General features: G+C 50.0%; 2 protein-coding genes across 2 annotated transcripts in view; one reads left to right on the forward strand and one right to left on the reverse strand.

The window, feature by feature from the left end:
* Positions 1-7,299: 7,299 nt before the first annotated feature.
* On the reverse strand, positions 7,300-9,014 carry LOC105703111. The gene is made up of 5 exons (XM_012431228.1): positions 8,825-9,014; positions 8,531-8,718; positions 8,333-8,448; positions 8,031-8,265; positions 7,300-7,710 (listed from the first exon to the last, which is right to left on the reverse strand). The coding sequence occupies exons 1-5, from the start codon at positions 8,865-8,867 to the stop codon at positions 7,450-7,452; spliced, it is 843 nt and encodes a 280-aa protein (XP_012286651.1). The 5' UTR covers positions 8,868-9,014; the 3' UTR covers positions 7,300-7,449.
* A 707-nt stretch (positions 9,015-9,721) lies between these two features.
* Positions 9,722-14,252, forward strand: part of LOC105703114 (ras-GEF domain-containing family member 1B) — a 115,897-nt gene continuing 111,366 nt past the window's right edge. Inside the window, exons 1-2 of the mRNA XM_012431231.2 lie at positions 9,722-9,733; positions 13,206-13,265. Coding sequence (XP_012286654.2) covers positions 9,722-9,733; positions 13,206-13,265 — 72 coding nt within the window. The remainder of the gene's footprint in view (positions 9,734-13,205; positions 13,266-14,252) is intronic.

Here is a 14,252-nt window from a genome sequence, read left to right on the forward strand (position 1 = left end):
GAAAATTCGGTATAAATTTTTTAATACAGGCTTGGTTGAACGGGTATTCCTAAGAAATACTTGGTTTATTTTTATTAAAATTGGGTCCACACCCTTTTCTCGTTAAGCGTGGGTTTCCTAACACCAGGGGAGACGTTCCTTAGCATTCGACGCATTTTCTCTGCAGGATATGTCGAGGCTGCATCTCCATTTCAAGGTTGACGTGCAGGTGACAGGATCGAAGCGTGATCGGCATACGTAAGACACGTTATAGGATTTCCGTCAAAACCGCGAGCAGCCCTACGTTTCTATCTCCGACGTATCGACGTTTCTTTCATTTTCTTCGAGGCCCCCTCCCGTAGGCGACGTCTCCGATACTTCGCATTGAGCTCTTTTTCGATTTTCCCATCAGTGCACTGTTCAGACCGGGGTGAGCGTTACCGACTTCCTCGTCGTATCGCTTTTACCCCCCTCGAAGAGGACCCCGCCTCTTCTCTGCAGCCTTGCCTTGGGTTATCATTTCCACTCGCGATTGTTTGAATTTCACTTTCTTTATTTATTCTCAGGATGTCGAAAGGGCGAATTAGAATCTCGTTTACGCCGGTAAATTGGAGCGATTAATCGGCAACGTCAAAGTGGGCGACGGAGGAACGCATCTCCGCCGAGGTTTGCGGAAATTTGCGAAGTCAATTACGCGAGGCCGGATAGCAGGATGAATTTTTTTCAGGGCGCGTTTCCACCGTCGCCGTCTCACGGGTCAGGGGAAATGGGAATCCGGAAGGCCGATCGATAAATCCAATCAAATTTCGTAATGTGGCCGTCCGGAGGAGCGGCCGGCTGACACCCACCAAATTGCATTTTATGCGCTTCCATTGCGAGTTGCTGCCCAACATCTCGCGAACTCCCCCTCGGCGGATCTTCCGAACTTCGTCTTTATCCGATATCTCGCGATATATCTCACCTTGAGACGAATTAAATCCGAGCTCCGCCGCTGAACTGGGATTTTCAAGCCACCCTCATCTCGCCAATCCCCGTGCAAAGTGGACTTTAACTCCCGTTGTTTAATCAGAAATTTCATTAGAAATGAATTCAGAGTTCCCGGGAAAATGTGGCAGGAGCTTGATGACAATTCGGCTAGATCCAAAATTCCCCGTGTCTTATAATTGGGAATTTTGCGGTCTGCGAGGGAGAATCCTGGATTTTTCTCATCCTCTCATCCCCCATGAATTGTGAAGGGCTCTCCCGAAATTGAACGTCCCTTTAAGAGAAAAGGGGGTGCCGTCTCGGGCAACCCTTTTGTCATCGGGTGTCCTAAATTCGGCTCATCGGATTCCTCGGCCTCCATTGATCCTGACCTGGCATAATTGGCTTCGAGGCGGACGTCTCTTTAAATCTGGACCTCCACTTCCCGGCCGTACCATGGGATATCGTGGACGAGCCTGTATCACCCGTGTTCTGTCCCCCCGGCTCATCCCTCCCTCGACGCTCCTCCCGTGACTATTTATACACGTTTCCGTGTCCGGCGGTCCGCCAAACCAGAAACCAGAAACCAGAAACCAGTGGCCGGTCGGACGTTCGTCAAAACGTTTACTCTTCCTCTCGCGAGAGTTGTCCCACCCCTTGTCGACACATGAATACGTTAAAGCGCGCCCCCGAGCCTCCGCTCTTCTCCCTTTTACGTATCGGCGAGTTTTCCCAAAAAATCCCGATTTTCCCTCAAATTTACCCAGACCTGGTAACCTAGTTTGCGACCCGCCAAACTCATCCGAGCGAGTTCCTCGCTTATCAGTTTTCAGCCCCGATTACCCATCGATATTTATTCCTACCTCCACCTTCGGACTCGATCCCCCTTGAGACGGGACAAGGGTTGCTTTTCGGTCGCTTTTATTTTTTCTGCCCTACGACTCGATCGTCTCGAGTTACGGGGGTGCCATCGGGGGTGGAAAAACGTCGGCGATCGATTTATTGCCTTGATATCTCGTAAAGAAATGCGCCGGTCTACCTTCGAGGAGTTTATTTTCCCGGCAAAAAGCGGGAATAAAAAGGTATGAGGGTGCTCGAGGAAAAGGGAATGGACGACGTTACGACGGGGCATTATAACCCCATTCGTTACGAGCATGGAGAATCACCCTGCAGGTTCTATAGGGTGATCGCTACGCTCATACGTAACCCCCTATAAATCTTGCACTTCCTCAGCCACCCTAACCAGGGTGTCCCCTTTTCGCGTCGGGGTGGTTCCACCTCCGGGCACTTCCTTCTTCCGTTATTCCTTCCTACGGCGTTTTTCTCTTCATCTATTTCGCCTATCAAAGTTTGTACCGACGCATCGTTCCTTGATCCCGAAAAAAAAAGAATACTAGGGGTTGGTAAACCGATTACCTGATCCTGAAGGCGACTTCTCTCCCCGATACAGCTGCATCCTGCACTTTTCCTCGATTTTTCGAAAGCCGGAAAACCGTCAAGCTCCTTTTAATCTGGAAATTCGTCGACTTCCTTCGAGTGTTCCAGCCCCAGGAAGGTCCTATGAAGTACTCGTTGTTAAGGACTCCTTGAAGAGAGGATCTCTGCTTGAATCCCGAGGCACTTGTGCATCCGATAACGCGTATTGCATTTGCTTTCGAGACTCCAGATCGAAATTCGAAAGCTCCTACCCTCGATTGTGCTTTTCTTTGATCCTGCTGGATAGGACACCTGCAAATGATCGCGGAATTCTCAAGTAAACCTAGTTCTACTTGCGGGAGTGAAATTCGGCATGGCGGTCGAGGCTGATCCTTTGCCGACCGTTTATGGACTCGTTATTGCCTTCATAACAGGAGTGATCGGTTACATGCTTTGGGTGAGTGACATTAAAAGTGCCACGGGGATGTATAAATTTCCAATGAATATTAAACGCGAGCCGAGGAACGTCGATCTCGGTTTATAGGGGGGCGGCACCGGTTTGCGAAAAAAAAAATTCGCAAATCAAGCAAGACGCCTGACGCGTCTGCACGTCATATTTCACGGGAAAGCTTTCGAAGCAGATTTCCGTCAATCCGAAACAGGACGCGTCTCGGAGAATAAATTGGCACTTTTACGCAGCATTATCCCGAAAAGCCGCGCCTCGTCGACGCGCTCGAATTTTTCCGAAAATTTCACCGGCACGGTGGAAGATAGTCGACGAGCTCCAAAAAGGACGCCGGAAACTTTCCGCCGTAACTTACACCTTTAATACACGAGAAGCTCGTTTATTTATCGTAAGACCTCTTGTACGTAGTCGTCCGATTTTTATTTATACGCGTCCTGTTATCGCGCCTCTTCGGCAAGTTTTTTTTTTTCCCGAATTTTCTTTCCCTTGAAAGAGTGGTAAATCTTTCTACTTTTTCCTCTCACCGCGTTTCCCATAAGAATTCCCAAAGAATTCCCATAGGAATTTCTCGTTGCTCCAGTGGCGCAGAATTTGTCTATCCGGGTCAGTTCGGGATCGATCTATTTCCGTCGAACCTCCGACCAGAGGCCGCGACGTCGGCGTCGCGACGCCGTCTTCCAAAGTCGAGGTCCGACTAATTGCGGCTCCTGCAACTTGTCGATCGTTCAACACTCGGTTTGAAATATTCCAACGTAGAGTTTACACCTTTTTATTAATTTTTATTGGAGATAGAGAGACTCTTTGATTGAAATGTTGAAATAAAATTAATTCTCTTTTACCTGCACGCAGCGTTTGGGCAACTTCGGGCCGCCACCTTGCATCCTCCGGGTTCGGGACTCTCGGAGTCATGAGTTAGTACTTCGCGAAATGGAAGCACGTGCCCTGTGGCGAAGGGGATTTCGCGAAATTAATCGCCGTCGTCCTCGAGTCGCTATTTACCGACGTACATACCGGGACATTTCCGTCGCGCGGACGAGGCGCCGTTCCTAACCTCGAAACAAACTGCAGTTTCGCACCATGGCGACCAACCTCGGGACGTGCCGAGGGCCGGAATCCCTGAAGATGACCGACATGTGGAAGCTAAGTTTAGGTGGTAATTAACATCCTGACTGATCGTCTCATTAGGAACTTTAGAGGTGGATTTACTAATGAAGCAGACCCAAATTCCCAACGGCTGAACCATTTCAGAGCTGCTACAAAAAATTGTCCCTCCCCTGAACCGCTCCTCTTATCCGAATATATTCAAAGAAAATATGGAAAGTAACGAAAATCCTGCACAATATGGGAATTATGGAAAATGCCTCCGTATTTCCCGGCTACTTATCGGTCATATTTTCAAAGAAAACCATCCCTCACCGAGCACGATACCGAGGGCTGGAAACGGTCCTCCATTCAATCGAGACCGCGGTACGTTAGCGAGGACATCGCGAGAGCATTTGCCAATTTGGTTTGGAATTTCATTCACTGGATGTAACGAGTCGAGGGCAATCGAGACATTAACGGCACGCAACGGTCGGGGGAAACGAGCGAAAAACACGCTGAAAATCGGGGGAATGATTTCCACCTCGCGGTAAGAACGGGCGTTCCACGGGATCGTTTGTCACGATCGAAAAGCAATATTCCTAAAAGTGTTTTGCCGTCTCGATGCCGGAAGTACTCCCAGGCTGCCGGAAGTGTGCAATCGATATCACGGCGGGACTTTTATGGAGCGATCGTCGGCGGGCCAAGTTGCAAAAATCGAGGGGCGAGCTGGAATCGCGACGAGTCGGTGGATTCGCGTAAACGCGCCTATAGGAAGTCCGATTGTACGATTATTTAATAAATCCGTCAATTAATCGGGTCGAGATCGGTTCCCGATAGATCGCCTCGGATCGATCTCGGCCGGCGCGGGCGAGGAAACTCGCCGAGCCGGCATTATAGTAATGACTTAATGACCCGACATTACTGTGTACGTTATGGGGATCGATCGTTCCGAATCGGTGCAATCACAGACGCGGCGACGTCGCATGCATATTACGTCGACGCAATTACGTGTGAACCAGAGGACGCGTAATGCCGCGGGAAATTGCTGCGGTCCAGCGGGGTCGGTTCTGCCCCTTTTTAGTTTCGGAGTAGATGAAGGGAGAGGAAATTTCGGATTTCCAGAGCCCGGTGACGCGCCTCGCACCCTCGATAAATCCCGCTAAATCGCGATAAATCCATCCCACTGTGGATGACAAATTTAATTCCGAATTTCCCGGGAACTTCCTCCGCTGGACCGGGTCGGCTTCCGTCGGAGGCTGTGGCCTTCGCCTCTAAATAGAGGCTCATCTCTAAATAGCGAGTTCGACGCGTCGAACGGAACGCAGGCCTTGGATGCGGCTTTTAGCACCTCGATCGAGTGGTTCGATCGGTTCCCCTAAATAAACGAATTCGAATGCCGGAGCGCCGGCAATTTCGAGCCGAGCTTTCGGCGAGCCGCGGATCGGGCATCAAACCCGACAACTCTCGATGGACCGAGTCGTTTGAAGCTCGACATGGCCAAAGATCGTCGATTTATTCGCAATCTCCCTGGCCCGATGGACCCTCTTCCATCGATGACTCGATCGACCACCCCCCCCTCCGAACAATGAATGAGCGAGAATCAATGTCCAGAGAGTGCTTATTCGCGCTTGATAAACCATGTGCAACTCCCATACCTCCCCTATTTATTACATTTAATTTACCCTTGTCATACGGCAGCAGATTGGTAGGTGAGGGATGTAAATTGCAATCAGCGTTGCGTTTCGACGCCGGACATGGTCCCAGGGTAAATATTATCGGAATGGAGCTTTCGCTTTCCTCGTTTCATAGAATATTTTTGTGACGTCTCTAAAAGGCTAAAAAAGAAACACGAAGGGGATATTTTCCGGGGTTTTCGATGTTCCAGGGCACATTGGTGCCCTTAGGAAATTTCGGCCAGGGCGGGTGGCCAGGGGGATCCGCGTCGTCGATCATTGATCGGGCATCGTCGATGGCTCGTCGATCAGGAAGCCGAAACGAGCGGCGCCGCCCGGTCGTTCCGATGGGCCGATTTCATTGTCTCTCGCACCGGAAGTAGCGGAGCGGTATAAAGTGGAGAGCGCGTTCGCGCGCGGATTACAGAGATTACAATGTTGCGAGCCTCTTCTCTCTTTTTTCCTCCCTCTTGCGCCCCTCCGTGCATCATTCTCCCTCTCGTGGCCTGCATCCGGACGACTCGGGCAGCGTTGGAAAATCGGTAAATAGCGCGGCATCCGAATTAATCCGGTATGCCGCGGTACCGGGACGGAAATTTGGTTTCATGCGGCGTATTGGCTTTCGGCTGTGAATCTCTCCCCCCCTATTTTTCCCCCTTTCCGTCCCTTTCCCTCTCTTTTCCCTCTACTCTCACCAGGAAAGGAGGGCGATAATCATCCGCGAGCGTTCGGCCTTTTGATCCCAGCGCGCCGTTAAAGCTGCGCTCCAGGAAATCGAGTCGCCTCCCGTAAGAGCCTCGATACCGCCGAAAGCTCCGGGAAAGCTCGGCTCGGATTTTCTCTGATTCCCGAGCCAGAGGCACTCCATTTGGCCGATCGCCCCGTGAGAGGTCTCGCTCGACTTTGAGCTTTCGCCGATTCGATCGCCGAGCTTGGCACTTTTCGGCCGAAAGTGCCCTGCCCCGAAGGAGCTTTTCCGATGTATCCGGGGCCGTGATAGAACCCTCTTTTCTGGAAATTTCACGTCGCTTCGTGTACCTACCATCCTTGAAAAAAAGGACCCTTGAAATAGATGTTACGGGTGGAAATCCCAGGGAACGGATCTCGCGCGAAATCGGGCGAAGGATAATTTCTGGACCGTTTCGGGATGAAGAGGAATCTCGACTAGGCATGGAATCGAGTCCGGGGTGGTCTTAAAAATGAAAAGCGAGCCGCTTTTTCTCCATCGAAACGACAGGGAGAGCTATGGGGCCCTTTGGTCGGGGTCACGGGCGATTAACCAATTTACGAGCATAGGCGTTTAATGGTTCGCGCGAGCTCTCTAATCCGAAGCGGCGATTTCGTTCCTTTGTAATTTTATGCCGGGCTTCGTTTCGTACTCGACAGCTCTGTATTATCCTCGATATCGATTGGTCCTTTGGCGGGGACAAAGACCATCGGTGGTCGTGGAGGCTCCCGCCCTCTGCCGAGCCTTCCCGAGCCGGTCCTCGCGAGTCCGTAATGGGATTGTAATTAGAATTTGGCGAGGCCAGGGCAGTCGGGTTTTCGGGGGCGAAATCGAGCTCGCTTCTTCGAGGACTTCTTCGAGGACCAATTCCGAAGTCTCCGGTGACGGACCCGTAATGAGATTTCCACGCTCCGAAGAAGGTCTTCCTTCGACTCGGATATCCGGCCGAGAAATTGGGTCAATGAACACCTCGCCAGGAAGAAGGACGAAAATCGGTCGCTCGACTTTACCCTGTATTTACTGACGGACAGTTGGATAATTTGAAAAAGTTTAGCGACGGCGATAACCAAACGAAGAGCACTGCGCGAGATGGCCTCGTTCCTTGTTGACGTTTCAACTTGGAAATACATTTTTTTTTTTTTCTACGAGCCGTCTTCCTCGGATACTCCCTCGTCACTGTCAGAATTTCTCGAGGAGTCGCTATTCTCGATCTCGACCTCGTTATCGAACGCCCTGCGACCCTCGGATCTCACAGTTTTGGAGTCAAACTTGGAGCGAGTGTCGCAGACCCAGATCAGGAGCAGATAGTCCTTTTCGGCCTTCGTCCTGGCGCGAAGCAGGGTGTCCATTAGCTTTTGGTCCAGGGAGGCGTCCACCAAGGGAGGTATTTCCTGGTTCTCCAGCTGAAAAAGAGATCGGCCGATGATCAATGGATCGGATCGATCGTGGCCGGCGCATTCCCGCAAATGGAAGCCGGCCATTATGCCCAGCAATGATAATACATGGCGAGGCTCGCAAGGTTTAATGACAAAACACTATGCCGGAGTTTATGACGTCCTCCTCCCTTATGGTCCCCGTGAGGGCGTAACTCAGCCGGGTAGCAAGAAGCCGGGAATGCCCTTTGATTAACTCGCGGCTTAAAGAAGAGCCATGTCGCGATTAAGTACGTGACAAAAATAATTCGGGAATGGTTAAACGAATTTCAGAAAATTTCTTGGCTCACCAGCTTTTCCAGCTCCTTGCTCGGGTTGGAGAACGCGCCCGATGTCAACGACTCGCAAAACTGATTCTTCGTCCCCTCTGGCAGGGTCTTGAACTTCGACACGACGTTCTGGAATTGTTGCTGATAGAAAATCGAAGAACTGTCGTCCGGTTTCCTCTCGTCGCCATCGTTTGTCCCGTTTTCGGTTGATTTCGCCAACGGATTCCCCGAGTCGCTCGCACCGGAAGTTTCCTCCCTGTTGGAAGACCACGAGGCATGTATTTTTATACACAACTCAAAATTCGGAACGCAAAGTTTCCAACCTGTCATTCTCGGCTCTTAAGGCCTCGCCCATGTTTCTTCGTGGTTGATCATTCTTCTTGCCTCCGAGTGCATCCGCGGAAACTTCCCCCGAGTCGCGAGTGGTTTTTCTTCTCCCCTACAACGCGATCTAGAATTGACTCGGTGATCCACCCTCGGGTCGCCGAATTTCTTTCATCCCTTTTTCGAGTCTTACGTACGTCGGCTTTTTCGACGGCGGAACTCCTCCCGAGGTGTTCTCCGGAAAAGTCATCGGATGACGCCGCGCCATTTTCCAGGAAACTCACTGCCGCACACGGTGGCAACTTGATGTCGATGGAGATTTTCCTTCTGGAGGAATTCCCACTTTGAGATCCTCTTTTTACGGGCTGAGCCCATACCGATGTCCCTAGATTTATCAAAGTTTTACCACTTGATGACATCGAGATAAAAGAGAAAGGAATTATTTCGAACGACGTGAACTCTTGGACACAAGAAACCTCACCAGCAGTTACCTGTTACGATGCAAAAAAGGATGGAATATTTAACAACCTCCATTTCGCGGCTGCAAGGTATTCCAGCGAGTTCTTAAACGACGCAGGGGTAAATTGGAAAATTTGTCCTAAAATTCGAGGAAATCACTTCTGCAACGTCCGTTTGCGACTACGCGTGGAAGATGTATGGACTACATTAGGGCGGTGCTGTATTGACCCCATTTGCTATATATCCCCATCTCTCGACGTGGCCACTTTTTTGCCCTCCACCATTGGTCCTGATGCTCTTATTACGTCACCTATCTCTTAACGACCGTATTCTCCAACGAGCAGGCTGCCATAGACGGTCTCTATTAATTTCATTTCAATCAACGACCGCAGTTGTCCGTGCCCGACACGCTGGTTGGAAATAAGGATTCAACGAGTCGTCGGTAACAATGTTAATGGAAATACACGCAAGCTGAGCATCGAAATGAAAATTGGTGGGCGGTGGTCATAAATCGGAGTACACCTTGCAGGTGTATTGGACATTGTCATTCGGAGAGGAAGTGCCCTCGAATGGTGGATGCTGTTACGTCTGGGATCACGAGAAAAAGAAAAATATTCGAAACAAATTTGTTCAATATAATTTTATTATTCGATAGTTATTATCTCGGGAGCTTTCTCGGGTGTGTCGGCGGGTCGCGGGACCGAAACAGGGTGGCCCTCGGTTGCTTGAGTCTAAACAAAAAATGACATCTTTACTATTTTCTTAAGTGACATGGGCCTCCCGGTCTCGGTCCGATGCGCGAGCCGATGCACGTGCAGTATTATATTTAATGAAAGAAATGTTAAAAATACATATATATATATATATATCTGTTTATTTGTTTATTTATTTGTTATGCACGTGCAGGAGGCGTTACGCGGGACGTAACAATGCCCAAACTGGTACGGATGCAGTTACAGGCAATAGGTGCACATTTTCACGAAAAGTGCATCCGAGTGTCAAAAAGGAACGACTGAAAAGGAACGATCTTTTTTCCTCCTTTTTTCTCGACTTTATGGAACAGGACGCTCGATCCGCAAGAATTTTCAGGATCGTCGCCGGGGATAGTCCTCTATCGTCGATGCGTTCGTTGGCAGGGGTCCATTAATTTTCCGGAGGTTCCAACGGTGCCGCTGAGGTCGATGATAACGATAATGTAGAAAATCGAACGCGATAGGCCGCGACGTGGCTCGTAGCACTCGGAGGGCCACCATTAAGCCGCGGATTATGTCGCGGATTATGCCGCTCCGAATGAGACATAAGGTGCTTATAGTTAACGCTGCCAGGGACTCCGAAAGAGGAGGGCTTAAGAGTCACCTGTTTTATGCAGGACGTGACGAATTTTGCCCTCTTTCTTCGAGTACGAGCGGGGCGAAATTATGGGATTTCGTTCGAGTCGATCGACCGGATTACGGCGGCTTAAGTCGCGTTCGAGTCTCTCACTTTTCCGGCCTGGATGGTCCTCTCGAAATCGCATTTCCTCCTCTCCGGGGTAGACTCGATTTTCCTAACGAGGCGGCCGGATGGGAGGACGCGGATGAGTTCAATTTTCCAAATTAAACGACCCGGTTATTCTAGCATTAATCGGTTTTAATCGGGATTAATCGGCGGTAATCAGCTCCCTGAGAACCCTGGAGCGTGAAATAACGCCCTCGGAAAAATCAACCGACAAGAGCGATCACATGGAATCGATTTCGATCCAAGCGAGGCCGATATTTCTGGATCCGGAGCCTCTAATCGGTCGATTTAAAGCTTAAGCCCAGCTCAAGCTCGCAATCTCGCCCTTAGATCGGCGTCGAGGCGCCTTAAACGAGGTCGAACGTTTATTGGTCGACGCTGGCGCAATCGGATTTACGAGGCGGGCGCATCTCGCGGCGCACATTTCGGCTCGCTCCCGGGCATTGTTCGTCGGGTGCATTCGGCATAATGTTATCGCAGAAATAAACTAGGGGCTTATCGTATTCTTGCCTCCCGACCCGGCCCGGCCGCGCTCCTTCCGCGACCGCTTTCCGCCTACCGCTAATCGGAACGACGCCCATTGTTGTGCACGCACCTAACTTCCTCCGAATCGTCGCCCTTTCCTCGTTGAGAATTATCGCAGCTGGCACGCTTCCTCCGCCCTCCGGCAATTCCGGGGAAAAGGAGGAAACGAAGGAAACTGGAGCACCGTCTCGCGATTCGCTCGCAACCGCGGATCGGTAATTATGGGCTGGGCCGTATTTCCCCGGGAAACTTTTCATCGACGTTTCCCTCGACGGGCCACTGGAGCGCGGTCTAAGAATGAATAGGAAAGCTCGATGAATGGATACGATTTTCCCGTTTTATTTTCCGCGATACACTTTGCGCACCTCGCGGTACTCGGCACGGTTCGGCTGTCAAAATCAGCTGATCGATGCGCAGCGTCTTCCCCCACTCGCGGCAGTTTCCCGCACCCGGAGGGTGGATCTATCATCTTCTCCGGGATTGCCTGCAGGATTTCCTCCTGGATTTCCATCCTCGCCGCCACTCGAGCACCCCTCGAAGTGCTACCCCATAAAGTTGCCCCTCGTACGGTGAACCCCCTACGGGGCGTCGTCGGGTTTCCCAGGATGCGTCGCCGGTGATCGTCTCCGAAGGGGTTTCCTTCAAGTTTTCCCGGCGGCCTCGTCGGGATCCCGACCTGGTTTCCGCGTTTCCTGTCTCGACCTATCCCCCGCGAATCGGCCGTTTCCTGAAAAGCCAGAAAACTCGACCCCGCGGCACCCCGTGGATCGTCCTCGTCAATGGGAGCCGCCTTTTTGGCCATGGCCCAACTTCCTGATCCGAGTTCTCCGCGAGTCTACTTAGCTTTTAGTCAGATCGAAAGCTCGCGATTTCGTTATACGGTTATTATTATCAGCCCCTTTTCACGGCGGGCTTTCAGTGAGATTATTTCTATCGTCCCCTCGTCGCTTCTAAAATCAATTTATTATGGTTCACCCGGTGTACCTCGGAGGTAGAGACTCTATCCGAGTCCTCCTTGGATGCTCCTCTAATTGGATCTCCTCCTTGTCGACGCCGGAAGTCGTGACGTTCTTGCCGTTCCTCTCCAAGCTCGCAAAATCCGGAAAGAGTCTGAGATATATGTCTAAATATATTTCATATATATACGCATTAAACTTTTAAACTCAGGACGCGAAACAATGGTCATTTTAGCGGATTAAAATTTTCCCGACTTTTTTCCGATCGAATTAAAAAAAAAAAAAACCAGGAAAGGTGTCTCCGAAGTGCACTCTCTGTCACGCCAGGGTGGGGGAACGATGAAACGGGGGCGTTGAAAAAAATAAAGCTCTCGAGTTTCCTCGAATGTAGTGGAATGAAAAAAATACCTGGAAACGCGGGGGCCGTTTCGAGATAGCGGATTTCATCGGGCGAACTTTTTGGCGCAAATGGTATTTTTATTTACTTTCATTTATTATTTTTTTTTTTCCAACGCCGCATCTGCTTTTACGAGAAGAGAGGATTTCCGGGTTTAGGGACCCCGGGAAAAATAGTGGCATTAATAAGACCATCGAAATCAATAAAAAGATAAAGGACATTTTATGATGACTGATCGAACGCGAAACAAGCTTTCAATACGTCGAAGAGCCCATAACTGTCCGATCGAATTACCGGGCATAGCGTCATCATTTTTTAGCCTCCTGATTGCCAATTAATTAACGACTGATGTTCAGAACTATGTAATCGAATGGATAACCGGTAATTGGGATATCGGGGACGTTAAACGCACGACGGACCGTTGACAGCCTTGACAGGATTATGATAAAAGTCTCGTTGATACATAGCTCATAATTTCTGAGATTAGAAAAAATAGATAAGGTCAGGGATACTTTTTTATTCCCGACTAGTAGCCAGGGTGAATTTCCACGGGGTGAAATTCTATGCCCGGATAAAAATAAACGGCACGTCATCCGTCTGTTACTGTCCATTCTGACAGTGTTCATCGATTGACAGACACTCGTCCTTCATCGACGATGACTGACAAAGCACGGGGATAAAATTTCGCCCCGTCGACGAGCGACAACATTTCATCTCGAAACTGAATCGATATTCGTCTGATCCCATCGATGTGCGTCGCGTCGTCGAGGCTCGAAAGTAATATCCGACGTCGGAATTCCGAATGCTTTGAAATTTCTAGCCGGGAAGTCGAAGACGACCTCGAAATAAATCGAAACCTCGAGGATATCCTAGGGATTGTCAAATGGGCTGTGCAATTTTATACGCACGCGATTATGCAGAAATTCGAGGGGGTTGAAGATTCGCGGCTCGAATTAAAAGTCCGCCATTAACATTTAGCTTTAGCCATTGGAATAGCGAAAGAAAAGGGTCTTAATCCCCTTTGTTTCTTTGTTACAGCCGACCATCTTTGGCACCGTGGCGTCGGACCTCAACCCCAAGGACGGCAACAGTCGGAGGGTAAGTTCCAGAGGGAAGCTCTTCCCTCCTGCGCCATTGGCGGGGCTTTTTTAAGTGGCCGCGACGAACTCGGGCATTCTGGAGGAACTTAATCCCGGCCCTCCTTCGGGACTTTATCCCGTCTAAAAGGCGGCACAGAGGTCGTGGCTCCTGGAGGATAACACCCCCGGGATTTCCTCGAGGCTCGTAATGAGTAAAAATTGCCGCTAAGTCGCTACCACTAACCACAGGAGATAAAGATGGCGGATTCGCTAATTAAAAGTTACGCCGCTTCCAAGTGGCCCTTGCGCGACCTAAATAAAGATTTAATCTTATCGTCGACCTCCTTTGAGGGAAGGTGGCCCTCTTGTTGCCGCTAAAGAGCCCCAAAATATGCTCGGAGGGAGGCCAATGGATTTTCGCCTCGCGGTCCTTTTGCCCAGAAAACTAGGAAACGACTCATCCAAGAGATTGCGTTAGAACTTCGACATAAAGGCTCATTATGGACGTCCGGAGAAAAATTTCATTTTTTCCACCGACCTTGTGGGACTTAAAGATTTAATATTACCGTGGAATTCGGTCGAGGACTCCTCTCGGGATTCAAAATTCCCTCCCTAGAGAGCCGGTTAATTCCTGCCGTGTTCATATCCTCCGAGAACAAGGGTAGGTCCTCCTCCAGGGCCTATGTAATTTTTATTTTAATTTTAAACCGGATATTACGCAAATTCCGGAAGAGACGGAAAGGCATTTTTTTTTTCGCCGGGTCTTGCTCCGCAACCTAAATAGAGAGGCCACCTCCTCGTCGAGGTCCTTTGACTCCGTGTAATCCTTTTGTCCATGCTAAAGAGACCTAAAACGCTCCCCGTATAAAGCCAATGGACTTATGATGCACTTACCTCTTTTACTTAAGGGCGGAACTCGGATTCCCAGTCGGAGACGGGATTTAGGAATTTTAATTTCGACGCAAGATTTCGAGGCAGGATGCACTTACCTCTTTCACTTAAGGGC

The sequence above is a fragment of the Orussus abietinus genome, unplaced genomic scaffold (genome assembly GCF_000612105.2).
Source record: "Orussus abietinus isolate OABI.00-Male unplaced genomic scaffold, Oabi_2.0 scaffold241, whole genome shotgun sequence".
Classification (NCBI taxonomy): Eukaryota; Metazoa; Arthropoda; class Insecta; order Hymenoptera; family Orussidae; genus Orussus; species Orussus abietinus.

Coding starts and splice junctions, on each gene's coding strand:
- LOC105703111 (XM_012431228.1), bottom strand. CDS start 8,867: ATGGAGGTTGTTAAATATTCCATCCTTTTTTGCATCGTAACAG. Junction 8,719..8,824: donor CCTTTTTTGCATCGTAACAG/GTAACTGCTGGT, acceptor TGATAAATCTAG/GGACATCGGTATGGGCTCAG. Junction 8,449..8,530: donor CCGCCGTCGAAAAAGCCGAC/GTACGTAAGACT, acceptor ATCGCGTTGTAG/GGGAGAAGAAAAACCACTCG.